Here is a 20,677-nt window from a genome sequence, read left to right as displayed (position 1 = left end):
TGTTAAGCCCATGGACAAGCAGGAGGAATACACTGAGTACAAGAACTTTGTTCTTCAGGTCAAAAGAGTAGGTCTCACTTGCCAGAACCAATGATAGGAAGGACTTTTTTTAAACTTCGAAGTCCAAGCTTCAGTAACAGAACAGAGAACAGCAGAGATTCTCTATGCCTAAAGAACAGTGACTGCACACGAAAGCTTGCAAAGAACATTCTTCCAACTACTCATTTGATCTAATAAAAGATAAATCACATCTATCCAAAGAACCTCGCCTGCCTAGCTTCAGTAATGCATGGTTCTGCTAGTAGCCAGAGGCTGGTAAAGGAGAACTTTTTCTGGAGTCTGCAAGAAGTCAAAGCAGTATCAAGAAAGGCAGATCAAGCCTCCTAAGTGAGGCTTCTTTATATACCAACAACCTTAATGAGCTAGTTGCAAGGAATCAGCAGAAGGGAGCCCTTTGGAATCTTCCTGCTTCCTCAGGAGTCACCACCCAAAACAAGAGGGCTTGCTACATCTAAACACAATAGTTTAATAAAAAAAGCTTGCTTACATTCTCAATCACACAAGAGCCTTCTTCTGAAATAGTGCTGAAGAAGAGGAAAAGGACCTGTTACACTTTAAGCTGCTTCCCACCGCTTTTGATACGAAAGCATTGCCATTTAACTGTTAAGTCTGAAGGCATGTCCCTGTTTCTGTTGGGTAGATGGCCAAGGCAGGCATGACGACTGCTTGCTTTAAAACCTTAAAGCACTACAAGGTCCAAAGCAGGCGTTCCCAAAGTATGGCTCACAAGCCCTTCCAGCCAGGCTTGTCCATTTAAGCAGACATTTGGGGACTGGGGAATCCCCAGTCTACAGGGAGTTCTCTCCCCAAAACTGCAGATAACCCAGAGAAGCTTTCTACAGCAGATGGTGAGAAAATGGAACAACTGGTGACCTGGGAGGGAAAAAATGCAGGGTGAATGCAGAATCCCTGCAGAGATGACATGTTTCTCCCTTTGCCTCTGCTACTGTAGGAGAATCCATGCATTTTGAGATGAATTTCTGCTCTATAAAGCACTGACCCCGGGGGGGAAGAGGGTTTCAGGGGGAAATGGAGCAAATAGAAGAGTTTTGGATAAAACGAACTCAAAATTTAGTGCTGGCTGTAACACTAACTCCTTTGGTGACCTGGGGAAAACAATTCAACCCCTTATCTTCAAGCCCATTTTATCTTTAAAAAAATCATCAATAAAGAAGGGATAGTAATCAGCCCAACACGAGCAGTGAGGATTGTATTATATTTCTAAAGGCATTATGCAGAAAAAACCTTAGCATTTGGAAGAAAAGCTGAGGTAGGCAGCAGTGAACAAAATCTCTGGGACACCATGCTCCACCCTCTTCTCATTTCCCTAGCACAGGAGCCGAGTTCTCCTTTTTACTTGCAGTTGGCCAGCTTTTCCTCTGGATTCATCAACTTGCTGCAGAGCCAACATAAGCTGCTCTCCAGTCCTTACACAGCCCAAAGGCTACATTTTCTTAGCATCAGAGCTTCAAATTTAGTCCTCTAAAATAACAATGGTAACATTTCCAAGTTGGCTTAAGATGGTACCGGGAAAGTTGGCTAGAATACACTTTACTTTGATTTAAAAAAAAAAATAAAATAAAATAAAAATCAACATGCTATAAGCATCCAGTTCACTACATATTTCAGTACTTTTTCCCTTAGCAGACTTAACTTCAGAGTAAAGCAAAAGTGGGTGTCAAGGCAGGTTTCACTTGCTCTCTTAAACCATTATTTTTACATTGCATGTTAGCCCATGTTGTCATCTTCCTACAAAAAGGAAGATCAGCCACTTTGACATATGGGAACTTGGAGAATAAAAGATTTCTACAAATATGATCCATAGCATTCAACTAACAATGATAATCACATGATCAATTTTAGGAAGGAAATTGAAACCTGTAGAAAGCAATATGAACTGTAGATGACTAATGTTTCAGAATGTCTGTCCCCCAGAGTAAGTCATATATGAAAGTTTCAGAACTAAAATTATTCTCTTCTCTTGCAACAAGAAGAATTAAGGACTACATTTCTTGTGATTGCTATATTACCTGGACTAAATGCAGTATAATACCTACCTGTTTCAGCATGGGTAAACTGATTAAATTCCAGCTACCCTAAATGCCTCTGTGCCAAAGGGCACAAGGAATGCATGTTTGCTAAAAAGAAACGATCATTAAAAATGTTCTTGAGGATCTTAACTAAAGACTGTTAAGTTTCTCTAATCACATCACTGTCATGGATATTCCAAAGACAACAAAGAATTTCTAATGCACACGTTTATCAAGGTTTGGATTAAATAAAGCTCTCTATAGTGTTACTATGTGGTCATCCTTAATAATTGAGTTTGTTTTTGTTACTTTATGCTTTAGTTTCTGTAAATTTATTTAGCTATACTATGGAAAACACTAGAAACATTACACAAAATTAATCAAAAAAACCCAGCAGTAATTATTTTTGGCCTTGCAATAAGAAAACCCCAGCTGTCCCTGCATTGGAAGTCAAGAGCTCATTTCTCCAAATATCAGTAATGCCACTTGGTCTCTGACACAAGGTTACTGGACAGATGCAAGATCAGATCTTAAAACAAACATTCAGCAGTCTCATTCACTCCAACTGCTGGGCACCCAAGCCTTGTGACCCACAACATTTGGTATTGGAAAGTTTCCTTCACCAATACATTTGATCTTTTCCTCACTTATTAAAAAAGGCTGTAAACCATGACCCTCAGGCTGAGAAAGGAAATATAAATATGTATTCATACATATAAATGAATACATATTGCATTGGTCAAGCACAGTAGAAGAGTATCTTGGATAAAATTTAAATAACCTATTAACTCATGGAAGAACATATTCTTAAGCTCCAAAGTCTTTGTTTAGGTATGATCTGTGCTTTCTGATCGAGAAACATTAGAAAAAAATTCATCTTACCAGCTGTTTCACTTTAAATGCCTGCTGAGTACTGCCTGAATGAGCAAGAAGAGAGTTGGGTTGTGTAATTTTAATACTAATAGGAGTCCCAATGACTGGTTTCACAGACTGAAGAGAGGTTGTTGCTGTAGCTGCCACTGTAGAGGCCAAGACCGGCTTCAACGTTGATACTAAAGTTGGCTTCACAGCCTGAAGCGAGTTCGCTGCGACTGAAGAGGTAAAGACTGGCTTCACAACATGGATAGTTGTGAGTGGTGTCGTTGCTACTGTAGAGGTGAAAATTGGATTTGCAGGCTGAAGAGTGGCTGTCACTGGAGCAGAAGCAAGGACTGGTTTCATAGTCTGGAGTGAAACTGTTGGTGGTGCTCTCACCACTGCAGCAGAAAGAACTGGTTTTACAGCTTGAGAGGCTGTGACCACTGTGGAAGAAAGGACGGATTTTGTGGGCTGAGGACAGGTGGTTGCCACAGCTGATGTTGTCACTGGAACAGTGGAAGTCGTTGCTGAAGAGATCTGGGTAGACACAGCTTCTTGGGTTGGAGACTGCTGTTGCATGCACTGCTGGATAAAGCTCTGAGCATTGGGCATCAGCTGCCGTAAGGCAAGCAGACTTTTCTAGAAAAGGAGAAAGACGGCAGTGAGCCCAATGCTACAGGCACCTGTCGCAAAACTAAAACTATATTCTTTTTCAATTGATTTCCACCCCCTCACCAAGTCAGTCTTATTTCATGAATTACGGTAAGTGCAAATAATCATAATAGGCATGTCTACATGTTTATTAAATATGCTGTAATTACAGCACATTAAGTTTAGTACTCGTAATGACAGGTATTAACTTAATGCACCACAGTCAGCCCTACCGCACCTTAGTGTAGATTAATTTTTTTTTTTTAGTAACACTACTCTGTATTAGACTACATCTACTGCATATTAACACATTAACTCAGGCTTTGCCCGTTGTTCTAATGTGCTGTAGAATTTGGCTACTGTGCATGCCCAAAAATATTCAGTTACTATCCAAGTGACAAAGCAGCTTGGCATGAACGGTGAGAAATTCGGTAGCATATTATATGCAAGATAAAGGATTGCCCCTAGAATAAGCCGGCTTCATGATGTTTCCCTATAAATTTAAAATCAGCTACTTCTCATTTAATAATTGGGCTGCAATCTAAATAACGCAAATTCCCCATAACTATTACACTGCTTTTGATCTCCTTCCCCACTCCCAAAGCCCAGCAAGTATAGTATAACACCAGTAACTATTATCCCCTTGAACAGTTAGGCTTTTTGAATTTCTATGCCAAGCCTGAGGAAGAATAAAATTTATGTGGTTTTATGGAAGCAGCATAGTTTAGGTTGGTAGCAAACAAGTTTGCCCTTTGGTGGAAGGGGGTGCAAATCTTAGACCAGATTCCACCATTTTTAAAACCAGCCTACACATTCTGTTACAGGTATAGCCAGTTTCCAATCACTTTTACTAGTAAAAGTATAATGTCTGCATCTGCAGAATGCAAGTGTATCCAATTAACTATACAGATGCAAGCACTTTAATACCAATCCACTTATGCTAGAGACAGCAGCAACTTGAATTATATACATAGTTAAAGCAGCAAAACGTGGGTGGAAATAAACCTTTACTCTGTTTAAGGAAGACATAAGCAGAGGTGTGGCAATTTTTTTTAATACTTCACTGGCTAGAGCAGAGAGAATAACCTCAAGTTCCTATAGCTTTCTCCAAGTGCTTTAAAAAGAAAAAAGTGTGTCCCAATTCTCAAGTCAAAATGAACCAAACTTTGGTAACAGTGAGAACATATTCCCATCCCCAAAGGAGTCTGAAGCTCAGTGGCACTCAGGGACCCTGTAAGGCAGAGCGTGGGATGCTAGCACAGCGCACCGGGGAACCTGCTGCACCACGCAGCCACCTGCACCCAGGTAGCATAGCATGTAGAGTATCAATGTGACAGGGATAGTACAGAAGGAAGGTGAGAGAGGTGAGGCGATTGGCACATAAAACTGATAAAGGAGGGCCTTTATTCTGCCTTAATATCTTCACAGGAGGTCTAGAATCCCCAGCCTAGAGAAACTGGGAATGAATTGCTCAGGGGTGCTGAAATTTGACATTAAGCATTACAGGGCAAAGTGGGACTGACTGACTTGTGGTGGAAGTGAAGCTGGCAAGCCTGCTAAAAAAGTAGTAGCAGAGGTTGCCACCAAAATTAACATTAATACATAACACCTTACTAGTGATCATGTGAAGTAGTACAATACGTAGGACAAGTGGCAAGCTGTGCATAAATTCATTTAAAGCATAATCTTTTCACTCTGCTCCCCCAGGTCTTGACCTGAGGCCTTTGGTCTCTCCCTCTCTTTAATGAATGGGCAGACACATGTCTATCAACTCCCATGCACACAAGGACTTTGGACCCAAATGGTCGTGTACCACTTTAGATAGCTAGTTTTTTGTTTTGTTGGTTTTCTTTTTCTTTCTTTTTTTGGGGGGGGGGGGGGAGGAGGGGATGAAACGGGTTCCTCTTTCTTTGCTTTTGTTTTAGTGTTTCATCCATTCATTGGATCCAGTACTTGCTATATACAAAGGCATTTCATTCTGCAAAGCAGAGACCTATGGGGGAAAAAAAAATTAAATCAATGGTGCCTGATTTGGATAGAGAATGGGGGTACAGTTATCCTGGACATTTTATTCTAAGCTAGCCTAGCTTGATAGCCTAGCTGGGCACCTCATTATAAAAACAGCCAAAAAGCAAAACATTTAAATAAAATAAAAATTGCACAGCTGTTGTCTACAGTTAAATGGCAAGAGATGAATCATGAAGTGTTTAAGAAAGCAAACATCTTTATTCTGTTTTCCATTACAAATACTTATGCAGTTCTATAGCCTCTTCATCACATTTGACAGAGTATTAAATCTTTAGGACAGTTGCAACAGAAGTGGGGGAAAAAAAAGAAAAAGAAAGTCAGTGTTAAAAAAAAAAAAGTGAGAATTGTAATGAGGAAAGCATGAAATCCAGACAGATTTAATTTAATAAGAAAAGAGTAAATTTTAGAGCGATTTCTTTGCTCATAGGATCATGGTTTTACTTCCCTGGGAACAGAATGTGTAAGGGCTTTAAAAATTAACTGGCAGCTCTCAGTGTTATAGAGCTGCTCTACACTAACAGTTCCATGTTATTCGCCGATTATAATAGATAACCCTCAACCTCTAGTCCTGATGCACAGTATTGCTGTCACTGTGGCAGAAGGAGAAAAACGTGGCTTCCTCTCTCCTCAGCAATGAAGTCACAGCTCTCTCATGAAAGTCTACATTAAGCACCATTCTTCCTCAGAGCACTCTGCACTGAGGACAACTCATTTTAAAAAGCTGCCATAAACAAGTACTGTATTTGCTCAATTCTAAGACAACTTTGAATTTAAGACTACCCCCCACAGTAATTAGATGCTAGACAGATTCTAGATATGGAAAATTATAACATCTATAACTTCCTAATTGTTTTTAGATTTGTCCCCCACTGGTGTGGTAGGAAGCCAGCAGCAAGGGGCAGGCAATGGGAAAAGCAGAAGCAAGTGGGGAAAGAGCAGGAGGTGGGAAAACAGGGCTAGGAGGAACAGGCATCTTGCCATTTATTCCTTCTCCCCCTGGTGATTACCCACCCCACCTATTTACCTCCTCTAGTTTTCCCCAGTGATCTGGGCATAAAGAGATTCCCAGAGACACACTTCCCTGCCTTGCTCCCTTCCCCACCTCCCCTTTCTATGGGAAGATAGGGGAAAGAGGAATGGAGCAAGGTAGGGAAGGAGAAGTGTGTGGAGTGCGGAGCTGGGTTCCCACCACAGATGCTTCTTGCAGCATGGGGCAAACTGGAAACTACAACAGCCACCACAGCATGTAAACTCCTTCCCTGCTTGGCTCCCTGTGATGAACAGGGAGGGGACCTAGTTTTAGAATAGAGTAAATAAGGTATTCTTGTTATTAATAGCTTCAGATTATTCTAAGTGATAGATTTTTTTTTGAGGAGATATTTAACTATTAATGTTTCTTTTGCTTTTGCATCTCTCTACTCCAACAATGACAGTGAAACCTATATAAAGAACCAACTTTAGTTCTCAGAGCTTCAATGGAATGCAATTTAAGTCTTTTAAAAAGAAAACTAACATTGTATTGGAATTCCAATAGCTGTGGAAGCATTTCTATTTAAAAAAAAGGAGGAGATAGTTTACATATGAGCCAAGTATAATGCCCAGGGCTGAATCTATTTAGTCTTCACAGGTCAGTCTAAGCTGCATAGATTGAACCAATAAGCAAGTGAACAGACATTCTTGTGTCTGCATTTCTGGAATCACATGCCTATAGTGCCCCAGGCCAGAGACTGGGGGGAGCTAAAGCATGCTTCCCTGTTCAGCTGGAGCAGACAGTTCAGGCCAAGACTATCCTGCCCACCCCGAGAGGGGAAGTTTGTGGGGGAGATACAGAGCATCCTGAGATGCGTGTTAACTTGAAACTGGAGGGGACTTGGGACAGAAATTCAATAAACTGATTTAAATCTAAACAGTTAAGTCTGATACTACATTCATCCTAGTTTACCTTAAATCGGTTTTGGCCATTTTGAAAGCGGCTTATGTACGGTGCACTTCTGCTGCTAGAAATTTTAACAGGTTTCCAAGTACTTATACTGGTTTGTATGCAGCTTCTGTATTGAGCCATTGTCAAATTGGAAGTGGAATGTAAGGTGCAAAAGAAAAAAGTTATTAGGAAAACAGCAATTGACAATACTTCAATAGCTACCCAAAAAAAGTACCTTGAGGAAAGGGACCAGGTATGGTTGTGGAGAAGACTTGAGTTCTATGTATAGTTTTTTTGTAAATTCTTCTGGTTCAATTTTTGCTTCCTAAAGGAGGGGGGGGTGGGAAAGAAAAAAAAAGAGCTTTTTATAATACAGGAAGTTATATGGAGAAAGGTAGAAACATCCCAGTTGATGGAAATTGTAAAGTGGTTCGTTTTCATACTTCCCTGACGTGTTTTACTCCTATACTTTTAACCAAACTGTTAGAATACAACAGCATTGAACTTTTAATGCTGTATTAAAAGAATTGGATTCCTTGTTTTAATTAACATTTATAAGAGCAATAATTGCTCAAGATCCTTTTAACAAGTGATTTTTAAATGAAAACATTAGCAAATTTACTAATATTATATTTACACATACACATACATACAGACACACACTCAATTCCAAGATGAAGTACCTTCTCTACCCTCTCCCACATGGGTAACACAATGCCTCGTCTTAGAAATCAAGCACCGATGAAAATGCAGTACCTGCAAATCAGAAGAGGTGGCAGGACTCCATGTAGTGGTAGGGGGCCTGGTAGAGGCATGGGACACAGAGGCAGGGGGTAGGAACCAGGGAGGGCAAGTAGTAGGGTTAGGCCACCTGCACTCCCTTTCTTCTCCCCCCCTGCAGTGGGGGGGAGGGTGCATTTAAGACAACCCTCCAGTCATTAGAGTCTATACATGGAAAATTATAACAAATTTATACGTTTTCCATAATTGGATTTTATACAATTGGAATGGTCGTCTTAAATTCCCAGTTACCTTGGATTTGTGAAAATACTGTTTATTGGCCCTGCTTAGTACCACTAATAATAAATAGTCTATACTTCAATACAAAATGTGTGTATTCTCCACAAGTGTAATGGATGAAAGGGTATTTAACATACGACTTAAAAAGGTCAAAAACAAGTCAGCAATTTTTTATAAAGCAACTTTACTATAACGTTTGGTAGAACAGTTTTCCAGCCTGTTTTTGAGAGGGACCTTAAAAGCATAGTACAAGGAGGAAGCTAATATTGAACAGACCACTAATCTGCACTGAACATGTATCTGAAAGAAGGTATATGTATTATTGTTCTTTTATTTTTCTTCCCTTCTAATCAGCTGCTTGGGTTGACCCCATTAGTTGCTGAGTGCAAAGCACTGAAAATCTACCCTGCCTGCTTTGGATTAGTTGCTGATGCACACTGCATGTTTAGTATGATACATTAATACTTCTTACATGTTTCTGCAAGAATTGCCTTAGATTGCTTTATCCAAAACACAATTTAAAAAGGAAGTATAGGATAAAAGTTAAAGTTGGTACAGGATTTTACTTGTGCAAGGTTACTTCACGCATACTTGCTCACTTACTGGCACCTTATTTGTGTTTGGAAACAAACACTTTAGCAAGAATGCAACAAAGCAGCATTTAAACAATTTGGGGAGAACAGTAGAAAGAATTATTTTTAAATGCCTATTTAAAGATTGCAATTCAAATGTCAGTATTATTCTGTTCCATTTCCACCAGAAGCAGATTCTTGTAACCTAACAAAGAGGCACAAGCAAAAGGAGAGGGAAGGAAGAGAACACTGAAGGATTCTTTGATTGTCTTCATGTTTACAAAGTTGTAGACCGGGGCAGGTTATTGTTCTCTGCTTCCATCATACTCAATTATGCTTGAGCAGGGCACAAGTCTGCCCTACAGCATCAGTAAAGGATCTTGCTCGAAACTCCATGCAGACTTTGGCCAAGTAGAGGCCTTAAGAGAGGAAAATTATACTTAATTCTTATAGGCGAGTCATGTGAGAAGTAACAAAAGAAAGTCTAACTGCCCTGGGTATGGCTCAAAGAAGCAACTGTCCAAAAAAAGCTGTAAGGAGTCTCTTCTTAAACTAACAGCAGGATCTAGTCCGGGGGCAGGCAATTATTTCAGGCAGAGGGCCACTTACCCAGTTCTGGCAAGCTGTTGAGGGCCACGTGGGTAGCCCTGCCCCTTGACAGGAGTCCCACCCCCTGGTCACCATCTTGGGACCAACGTCCCAGGGCCAGCACCAGTGGGGCCCAGAGCAGGACACAGGCTGGCAGGGGTCTGCAGAGCCAGGCTGGGCTGCACCAGCAGAGAAAGGAGGAAGCTGGCCTGCCTCCAGACCCCCTGCCAGCCAGGACCCTGTATCCCTGCCATCCTGCTCTGGGACACCAGTGCAGGCGCTGTGCTCCCGCTGGCTCCCTGCCTGCTCACTCCCAGTGCCCCCCAGCCTCATGGTACAGACAGGGGGCAGCACACAATCCCAACCCCTACTTGCTGGCAGGGAAGGCGCTGGTGCTGAGCATGGGGAAACGTGGCTGCTCACCTGCCTCACGCCTAATGCTCCCCACTGCAGCCGTTTGCAGCCCACGCGGGGCTGGCATGAGCAGCCACAGGCAGTCCCATGCAGGCTGCAAGTGGCTGCAGCGCGGGCTGCCAGGCAGGGGAGGGGCAGCTTTTCCCCATACTCTGCACCAGCTTGTAACTCAGGCTGCCACCACCGCCTCTTGGCTGCCCAGCACACAAGCTCTGGGCAGGTGGTAGCAGCAGCAAATGCTGCCTGGTGTGGTAAGTGGGGGGGGAGTGGTGCTACAGCTGTTGCCGCTGTGCACAGCCCCGATGGGCAAGCCCAGAGCCACATGGTGTCAGGCTGGCAGCAGGCACCAGCTTGTAACCCAGCCCTGCGCTGGCTTTGGGCTTGCCCGTTGGGGCTGTGCCACAGCTGCAGCAGCTGCAGCCCCCTCGCTTGCTGCACTGGGCAGTGTTTGCTGCTGCTGCCCACCTGGAGCTCGCACCATGGTAGGCGGTGGTGAAAAGCAGCCCCATGCCCACCCCATGGCCAGTGCCCTGCACTGTAGCCACTCATAGCCCATGTGGGGCTGCCTATGCCTTCTCAGGACAGCCCTGCGCTGCTGCAAGTGGCTGTAGCAGGGAGTGCCGGCCACAGGGCGGGGCTGCTTCCCCTTCCCCACCCCCCGCACTTTGCACCAGCTCCTTCCCCGCCCCCCCTTACCTGAGGTTCATGCACTGGGGCAGCCATGTGGTCCCAAGCCAGAAGCCCCAGCAGGGCAGGGCCAGGGGGGCAGGGCCAGGCAGGCCCTGCTGTTGCAGAAGCCTGCTAGGCTTCTCCTGGGTCCTACTGTCCCTGGTTCCTATCATTTTTGACAGGAACCAAAGACAGATAATTTTTAAATTTTCAAAGTTTTTTTAGGGGCCTCACGGGCTGTATTTTGCTCACCCCGATCTAGTCCCTTGATCCTACCTAGTAACAGTCATTTTTCATTGACAGAGTACACGAGTGTACACAAACAGGGAGAAGAAAAGAAAAGTATATGAGCATTCAATTAAAGCCTAAACCATCATACATAGTCTTTCAGGGCCCAAATTAAAAAAGGTTGACAAAATGAAGCTCCCATTTACTTCCACACTTATCCTGTAAATTCTCTCACTTATCTCATACTTCTCTTTTCAAACTATTCATCTGACAGTACTTGCAGAAGTCTATTGAAATAAATCTGGGCACACTAGATAATGTTTTTAGGACTATTCTGGTGCATAATTAGAAAAAAAAACCAAACTTATCATGTAGCAATGTGAAAACTTTGTATAACATGTGTTCTTAAGTGGTGATACAGAAGATATATAGAGCAGTCTTACCAATAGATTTTGTACCAGATTCTTCACATTCTGCCCCATTTCTGGGGCTTGAGTTCCACTGGATGCCAGCTTTATTAATGTTGCAAGAAAATTCTTGCATTTCTTCACATTCTCTAACATTTCCTAGTTGTGGAAGTTGGAGGAAGATTTAGTTAGGTGCTGAATTAAATTTGAAACCTCAGCTGAATATATGTAAGAATGTTATTTTAATTAAACAACTGCCTTTTGCCTTACCGTAGAAGGATTGGCCTGTGCTACCGTTACGCTCTCCGCTTTGACAGAGGCAGCCTTTTGGGTGATAGGCTGTGCAGGCAGTCCTGTAATTGGAGGCTTTACAGATGCTCCAGTAGTTGAAGGCTTCACAACAGTAATAGTAGTAGCACTGGCAGTTACAGCTGCTGGCTAAAGAAAAAAACAAAAACAAAACAAAACCCCTCTTTTCTACCAATCCCTTCACAACTTGACCAACATATGCATTAGCAGTAAAGGGTAGAAGTGCGTCAAAACATTCCTGCCTTTGTGACATTAAAAGTACATTAATACACTGAGATGATTTAATGCTTTTATGCAACTACAAACTTGGAAGAAAGTCACCACACTGATTTTCACTGGGTCAAGAAAAGAAGAAAGCGTATTAAATGAACAGTGTGGGTTCACACGATTGGTTCTGCAGGCTAAATTCTCAACGTTCACACCTCAGTTACATGTGGCAACTGCTTCTTACAGGGAAGCTCAAAACCTTCAAATAAAGGGATTTCTCCTCAGCAATTGGAACATAATACTTGATGTGTTAGAACAGAGTTCACCTTACTCTTCTGCAGCTGTGTTTGCCCTGAAGTTCAAATGGGAACAGCAGAAACTAATCTTAAAGCGAGGCAAGCAGGAATGACTGAATACACAGGCTGCATACAGACATCCAGAGAAGTTAGGGGGAGGTTAGATCGAATTAGAAATAACCACTCAATATAACATAAGTTGGGATCGGGGCGGGGAACAAAGAGGGGGAAGACAGGGTCCATGGGAGGGTTGCTGGGGTCATAGAACCGTAGAAAGAAAAAAAAAAAAAAGGGTCCATTAGTTTGTGATGGGATTAGGGGATTTGCTTGGCTAAAGGCTTTACAGGTGGGATAGAGAAGAAAGGATAGGTGGGTGTGTGGCGCTCTACGTCAAGGAGCAATACACATCCTCTGCCAGCAGAATGGGGTCAGAGGAGGGGCAAGCTGAAATGCTCTGCGTCAAGATACAAGGGGACCATGGGGAGAGGGATTTAACTGTGGGGGTCTACTACAGACCCCCCAACCAAGGGGAGGAGCTGGACTGGGAATTACCCAGACATCTGCTGGGAGGAACAGTCAGCCAGGTTGAACCGTTCCAGGAGGTTCCTGGCCGAGATACAGGACCTCCACTTAATTCAGGAGGTGCACAGTCCCACCAGAGGAAATGCCCTGTTGGACCTGGTCCTGGCCACAGGCGACGACCTGGTAAGGAGCCTCCAGGTCCTTGACCACCTGGGTGATAGCGATCATTGCTTGATAGAATTCACCATCCAGCGCAGGGTGTCAAGGGCCAGCAGCAAGGCGGTAGCCCTAGACTTCAAGAGGGCCAAATTCAATGAGTTGAGGGGATCAGTGGGAGAGGTGCTGGGGTTCTAGAGAACAGGGGAACTCAGTGCCCAAGATGAGTGGTCATTCCTTAAGGAGACAATACTCAGGGCCCAAGGGGTGACCAGCCCAACAAGCAGCAAGGGGGCAAGAGTACCCGTAAGCCCCCCGGCTCACCAAGGGCATCCGGGAATGCCAGATTGCCAAAAAGGCAGCGTACACCCGGTGGAAGGGGGTTGCTATCACCAAAGATGAGTATACCTCCTCTGCTCGGGCCTGTAGAGGGGCTGTCAGAGTCACAGAAGTAGGGTCAGAAAGCACCTTGTAGATCTTCAAGCCTGACCCCCTGCATGGGCTGGAGAAAAAAAAAAAAACTGGGCTTAAAAAATCCCAGCTAGGTAGGCATCAAGCCTCCTCTTAAAAGACCCCCAGGGTAGAAGCTAGCACCACTTCAAGCCAGCACGACAAGGTCCGGTTAGCCCTTCCAACCGTGACCTCGCATTGTTAGCCCATGTTCATATTGGAGTCAGTAATGACTCCAAGATCCCTCTCTGCCTCCGTGCTCTCAAGAAGGGAATTTCCCATCCTATAGGTGTGCTGCTGGTTACTACTGCCCAAGTGCAGCACCCTGCACTTGTCAGTATTGAAGTGCATCCTGTTTTTGCTAGCCCACTCCTGTAACCTATCCAAGTCTTGCTGCAGTCTTTCCCTCCCTACTAGCGTGCTCTCCTCACCCCAAATTTTGGTATCATCAGTAAACTTAAACAGGTTGCTTTTCACCCCATCGTCCAAATCACTGATAAAGAAATTGAACAGTGCAGGCCCAAGAACCAAATCCTGGGGGACTCAGCTGCCTACTTCTCCCCAGGTTGGGTATGACCCATCCACCACCACCACCACCCTCTGAGTAGGGGCCACCCAAATGATCCAAGGACAACAGGACAGACCCTACATTGAGAGACTGCAGGACCTGAACCTGTTCAGCCTTCACAAGAGAAGGCTGAGGGGGGGATCTGGTGACTGTCTATAAATTCACTAAGGGGGGACCAGAAGGGTTTGGGAGAGACCTTGTTTCCCCTAGCGCCCCCTGGCATAACAAGGAATAACAGCCACAAGTTGTTGGAGAGTAGGTTTAGATTAGACATCTGCAAGAACTACTTCACAGTTAGGGTGGCTAGGAGCTGGAACTAACTTCCAAGGGAAGTGGCGCTGGCTCCTACCCTGGGGGTCTTTAAGAGGCTTGATGCCTACCTAGTGGGAGTCATCTGAGCAGTTTATTCTCCTGCTCAGGTGGGGGTTGGACTTGAAGATCTACAAGGTCCCTTCTGACCCTGCTTCTGTGATTTGATGATTTTATGCCCCCTGATCCCTCCCTTCCCACCCCCAGAGAAACAAACACCCCCATCCATCCTGCCCCTCCTGTCACTAAGACTTACTTCTTCACTTACCAGCTTGGGTGAATACTGATACAATTGGTACTGAGAGCAACTTGTGGGATGGGAGGTTTGGGGGACGGGGGGACGGCTGGTTCATGGCATGAGGAGAAACAGGGTTGTCTGCCTTGGGGAGGAGGTGAGGGGCCAGAGATCTAAAAATATCCTGGTGACAGGGAGGTGGTAGGAAAAAGCACAGCCCCATGGCTGGGGCTAGTGGCTGGGCTTTCCCAGCCCTGGGAGCTATACATAAGTTCAGGACAGTTATACTGATCTTAAAAAAAGAGAAAAGAAAAGGAGACCAACCCAATAACTCAGACCACCTTGGAGGCAGGGTTAACTCTGATCACGTCAGTCATTTTTAGACAGATCTAACCTTCCTGAAACTTCTGTACAGTTTGAACCTCAGATCAACCCATGTGTAAGGGCCTCATCTGGGCAAAACAAGTTAGATTGGGTGCCCATTTTTAAGGGTGATCTGTCTGCACCCAAACCGAGTGAGCGAGCGAGTGAGCACCTACCTACGACTAACAAGAAAAGCTTTTTTTGGAAGAAAAAAAAAAAAAACCCCACACCCCAACAAAAAACACCAACTTAGCCATCCTTTTAACTTCTTTGTCGCAGGTGCATCCATCTACTAATATGACAAGAAGCAGGCAGTTTCAAGATAGCATTTCAGCTTAGTTTCCAGGTGCTGGTACACTTTAATAGCTCTCTGCAGGATCTTTGCCACCACCATTGGCTCTTCCAAGGATGCAGCTCAACAGATCTATGACCAGAGGGATGCTGACTGGGCCAGAGAATCCCAGAAGCAGATGGAAGGGAGGAGGATGGAAGGGGACAGAGAACAGAACTGTCAAGTTGCAGTGTTTGGGTTTTTTACAAATTGAAACAAAAGGTGCTCTGGAGCTGCTGTCTTGTGACTTCTGGCATATTTATAGGTCAAGATGAGACCAATATTTTATGAACTGGAGAAACAGAGGAGAGAAAAACTGGCTTAGCCTTTGTCCTGTGAAAATGAATATATGGGAATTACATTCTCTCACCTGCCCCTCAACTTTCTCCATTACACTGACACCAAACTCATTCTCAGTCTGAGAAACATTCACAGAAGAGCAAAGTGTCATTAATCCTGCATATTAGGAAGAGGTTTCAAGAGAGCAACCACTCTGCATCCAAATGAAAATACCACAGCATGATGCTAATTACATACTTTGTGACCGCATCTGGGGACAAAGAGGACAAAATACCTACACATTTTAGATGGAGGAAAAGTCAAGGGTTTTGTTTTTGTTTTTTAGTTTAGAGCTGGAACAAAGACAAATAGCAGCAAAAGAATAAGGACACCACTTTTGTTAGACCTGACAAAATATCAAGGTGATCATCTATTTACTTCCCAGAACACTGGGCCAATCTGTTTACACAGCACTATAGTTTTAGCACAGGGGAAAGCTAAAACAAAAATTAACTTAGTATGCTATCCTTCCATATTTACCAATTTTTGCTGCTGAACCCATTGTTTTTGATCTCTAGATTTTTTTAAAGCTTCCTATCTACAGCTTTACAATGCTGTCAAAATTATTGCCAATCCAAAAAACAAAAATCAAATCACTTGCTAGCAAACTGAGCAAATTAACGGTAGTTCATGACAAACTTGGATGTGGCTTCCCTAGTCAACTACCATTATGTTCTCTGGCTGGCAAACAACTGAAATCACATGATACAAAAACATCTCTCTACTGTACCTGCTGACTCTGAATCACTGAAATAAGGCAAAAGTATTTGCCCCTTACTGCAGTAGAGCTCATATTGCAATACAGCCTTTGGGAAACATTTTTTTTTTTTTTTTTAAAACAAGGAAAGAAAGAAAGAAAGAGTCAGTCATGCTTCAGGCAGTAATACTTCTGGCTGATTACTGATTAAATCCTAGTCAATAATTCATGCAGTGTCCAGTATTCTCTCTGCTCCCCAGACAGAACCAGAACCTCCTAGCAGCACTTTGTACCATAAAAGGCATCCTCACCAAGGGTGATGGAGCTAGGGTCCATCCTCACCAAGTATTTCTGGGGGTAAGATACCAAAACAGGGGGGAAAAAAAAAAAACTAGAGAAAAGATGCCCTATTGTTACAGGCAACCCTTTTAATTAGTGCATACTGAGGAAGACAGACAACATATAGCACCTATATCTATTTCTTGCTGGAAGCAAGATAAACATTCTACTTGTGCATTTACTTGTAGGGAAAAAAAAGAAGAAAATTAAAAAATAAAATAAAAAATGATCTACATTTTCCTCATTCTTCACTGCAGACAGAGGATCTCACTTTCTTTTCACCATGTCAAACAGATCTGCTGGCAGTTTTCTGATGCTGATATAAAACTGCCCTTGTTGCAGTTGCACAAGTCTGGTTGTTAATTATTGCTGTTGGACTACCAGGTCCCTTTCCTCACAGCTGAAGGGCAAAGTTGGGGTGGATGAACAGTGCTACTTGCAAAAGCCTCATTTTTTTTATGCTGTTTCTTCGGTGTAGGGGAAAAATTGGGGGTAACATACCAGACTTCCTCCCAAATGACTCTCTCACCCACACCTCTATGTCATTAAAGAAAAATTGTTATTTTAGCTACAGAAAGGAGTGGCTTACTTTTAACCACTGCATGTTAATCTTGAACATTTGTTCCTTAAGTACAGGAAAATAAGCAACCCTATTTAAAAACGGGGAAATGAGGTAAGGAAATAAGGAATTAAGGGAAAACAAAAACAACCAACCAACCACAAAAAACACACGTTCTAAAGACAACATGCTACAGTGGAAAATGAAACTGTACACTGAAAACACTTTGAGAATCTTTGTGTAAGGATTAATTTCTCTACAGGTTTTTATACAGCATTTAAAATTGGCGTAGTAGAAGTAGCTTTCAGTCCTGCATCAGCAACATGATTAAACTTGGAACAGCCACATACTTGAATCACAAATCCAGTTTCATAGATTGCATAAACATTAGGGCTGGAAGGGACCTTATAAGATTACTGGGTCCAGCCCCCTGCCCCAGGAGCAGGAAATCAGTTAGGGTCAAAGGATCCCAGCAAGATAAGCATCCAAATGTTTCTTTTAAAACATGGTAGTAGTTTGTGCCACCAATACCAATACATAGATACAAGATTGGATCTCAGCAAGATGCTTAGCAATAACCTGTTAAATTAACATTTTAAAGCATGCTTGCATAATCAATATTTTTGGGTAAAGATGAAAAAAAAAAAACCTCACTGTCAACAAATGTATGCAGCTACAGACTTACCTGTACTACAGCAGGTCTCTGAACAGTAGAGGTCACAGAATTTGTGGTTTGCAATACTGTTTTCACAGGAGTTGCTATGACTTTTTTTAGTAACTGGGTGCCAGGATTCTTTAAAAGTAAATATATATATATATAAAAAATACAGAATACACAGAATAGCACATCAACAAATCAATGAAATCTCAAACATTTCAGGAAATTAACATCTAAGTCTCATCCACTGTAATATTTAAAGTTAATTAAATCAAACATATACAACTTTAGCATGAATACTGAATGCTAAAGAAATCTATTTCACCTAGTCAGCATTACAAAAGACAAGACAAGAAAGCCAACAAACAGTATAGGCACATCTCCCTGTCTGTATAGCAAGTGTGAAATGTTATGTTATGAATAATATGCTGGTTCCTCCTATTTTTACTTGTATTATTAGAGGTATTTCCAACTATTTGATAATTCAACCAAGATTATACCCTGGGGAAAAAAGATCCCCAAACAACGGGTGAACCCAGAAAGATTGGAAACTACTGTAACTAGAAAGTCCCAATGATCTTTCCAGGACAGTTTTTCAGGTTAAAAAAAAAGTGTTTAAAAGAAAATGGGCCGGTTGTTAGGAGATGCTAATTTTTATTGTTCTAAAGGTCATCTCACTATGAGCTATGCATTGCAGATCATGAAGAGTATTTTACACTATAAAAGCAAAATATAGTGACATTCAGTTTTAGGAAAAAAAAAATCAAAATACAACTGTGACATTCAGTCCATGTCCACCAAGAGTTCAAATGAGGTTTAATGAATTCCTCATTACAAAAGTATGCACACTGAATATATCACGTTAAAAGAAATATAGTAAAGTACAGATGCTTCAAAATGAGGCTGTCAGAAGAAGTTACCTGTACAGTACATATTCTGACTGCAGGTGTGCTTGTAGGTATTGATGGTCTTGCACTTGTATTATTTTGCGTCTGGCTCTGTGCTCGAGCTATTGCTTGTTGAGATACTAACATCAGCTGACCATTGCTACTTCTGATGAGAACTGTTCCTGTTGACAAGAATAGTGAACACATGATTAAGAAGAAGAACTGCATTAAGAAGTACTTAGAAGAATATTTAAGGGGTTTAAGGAATATTAGAGGTTTAAGGAACTTTCCTAATGCATACTAAGATTGTGTATCCTCCTGCCTAGCTGAAAAGTGAAGAGAGTTAAAATGCACAAGAGCCAAGCTTCCAACACTAATATTTACTCATCTGTCCTGCCACGTGCCACAAGTTTTGCACTTTGTATACAGCCAATTCACCAAATGCAAAATTCAATGTAGTTTAGACAAATATCACTATTCAGCTATATATGCAACACAGTATAGATCAACACAGAGTTAAGCTTCCAAGAGCATTTGAATTGTTTAAAGAAAGGACCAGAATTAGTTGGGTGGCAGTACGTTAAAGCTTTCTTATGCAGATAATGCAGCTTCCAAATCTACCAAGCATTTTCCGATCTTAAAATAAAAAAAAAAGCAGCACTTGTTGGTTTAAGGACCAAGCATATTCTTCAGTTCACCTGTACTGAAGTGAGGACCTACTGATTAGGTGATGTTTATAAATGGATATTACACACTATAAAAGCAGAGTATTCAATGTTAATTAAAAAAAAAAAAATCTTATACCCATTCCAAAATTAGATGGCAAGGGCCCACAGTGAAAGCCAAGTCAAGTTAGAAATTCTAAGAGCTTCAACAAGATTGAAATTCTCAGACTGGCTCAAGAGGTGTTTGAATGGGCAGCTTTAAACTTCCTTTCCCTCCCTTCCTTTCCTCCTCTGTTCCTTTACCTGCAGCAACTCCCACTAGCCAAACTGAGCATGTTTTACTCCAACTCCTGTCCCCATTCTACTGGTTTTCAGAGATGAAGTAGCACTTAACTCACAACATACTATTATTGAGATTTAATGTATTAATGTTCCAGAAACCAAACCCAATTTCAGGCTGTGTGTAGATTTGGGGGAGGGGGGGAGGGGGGAATAAAATCACAACATCTGTTGTTATGTTCTGTTCACATTTGGAAGGCTTGCTCTGAAAACCAAGACTATAAATGTCATATTTCTTTAAAAAGATAAAGATATTTGGAATATCCAGAATCTAATATGGGCTACTTTTGTAACTACAAAATGCAGACTGGATTCAGTCTGCAGGCCACATGTAACAGCACTAGTCCAAACTGCTTTCAATTTTTTGAAGCAGGTATAAACTTCTCCCCTGGCTTTCCTGTATCAAAGTCACTGTCATTTATTCAACAAGAAGCTTTGGCTTCCTCAGCCATGACCGGCACATCACGACAAGAGACATGCCGGAATGGGATGGGCTCCACCTTTCCCCTAAAGGTAAGCGTGTGTTCTCTTCTAGGTTGGCGGACCTCCTCCGGCGGGCTTTAAACTAGGCTTGTCAGGGGAAGGGGAACATGAGGGTGGAGGAAACATCAGACTGCCAGACCAAACAGCACCCACAACTACAGCCCAGCCCAACAAGCGAAAAGAATAAACAGGTAAGAGATAGGGGCCAGGGTAACGCTGGGACTAGGGGGTCAGTACATACTTCCACAGGAGGCCTCAAATGCCTCTACACAAACGTTCATAGTATGGGCAACAATTAGGAGGAACTCACCCTCCTGCTGGCTGACACCAGCCCGGACATAGTGGGGATTATGGAAACGTGGTGGGACAAAACGCATGATTGGGTGGTGAATGTCAAGGGCTATAGGCTGTACAGGAAGGACAGGATAGGAAAGAGAGGTGGGGGTGTGGCACTCTATATTAAGGAGGAATACACATCCTTGTCAATTAGCAAGGAGTCAGGGGAGGGGCACTCTGAAG

The 20,677-nt window shown here is 42.7% G+C and overlaps 1 protein-coding gene across 1 annotated transcript in view; it reads right to left on the bottom strand.

Moving 5' to 3' along the window:
* Positions 1-20,677, bottom strand: part of TAF4B (TATA-box binding protein associated factor 4b) — a gene marked incomplete at its 5' end in the record, with an annotated part of 118,258 nt that overhangs the window by 67,302 nt on the left and 30,279 nt on the right. The window contains 6 exons of the mRNA XM_019541568.1: positions 2,973-3,587; positions 7,784-7,873; positions 11,483-11,605; positions 11,717-11,884; positions 17,812-17,919; positions 18,705-18,853. Of these exons, the coding sequence (XP_019397113.1) occupies positions 2,973-3,587; positions 7,784-7,873; positions 11,483-11,605; positions 11,717-11,884; positions 17,812-17,919; positions 18,705-18,853 (1,253 nt within the window). The remainder of the gene's footprint in view (positions 1-2,972; positions 3,588-7,783; positions 7,874-11,482; positions 11,606-11,716; positions 11,885-17,811; positions 17,920-18,704; positions 18,854-20,677) is intronic.

This window comes from Crocodylus porosus, unplaced genomic scaffold (genome assembly GCF_001723895.1).
Source record: "Crocodylus porosus isolate Cpor-Errol unplaced genomic scaffold, CroPor_comp1, whole genome shotgun sequence".
In the NCBI taxonomy this organism is placed as follows: Eukaryota; Metazoa; Chordata; order Crocodylia; family Crocodylidae; genus Crocodylus; species Crocodylus porosus.
This window is presented reverse-complemented; position numbering and strand designations above follow the sequence as displayed.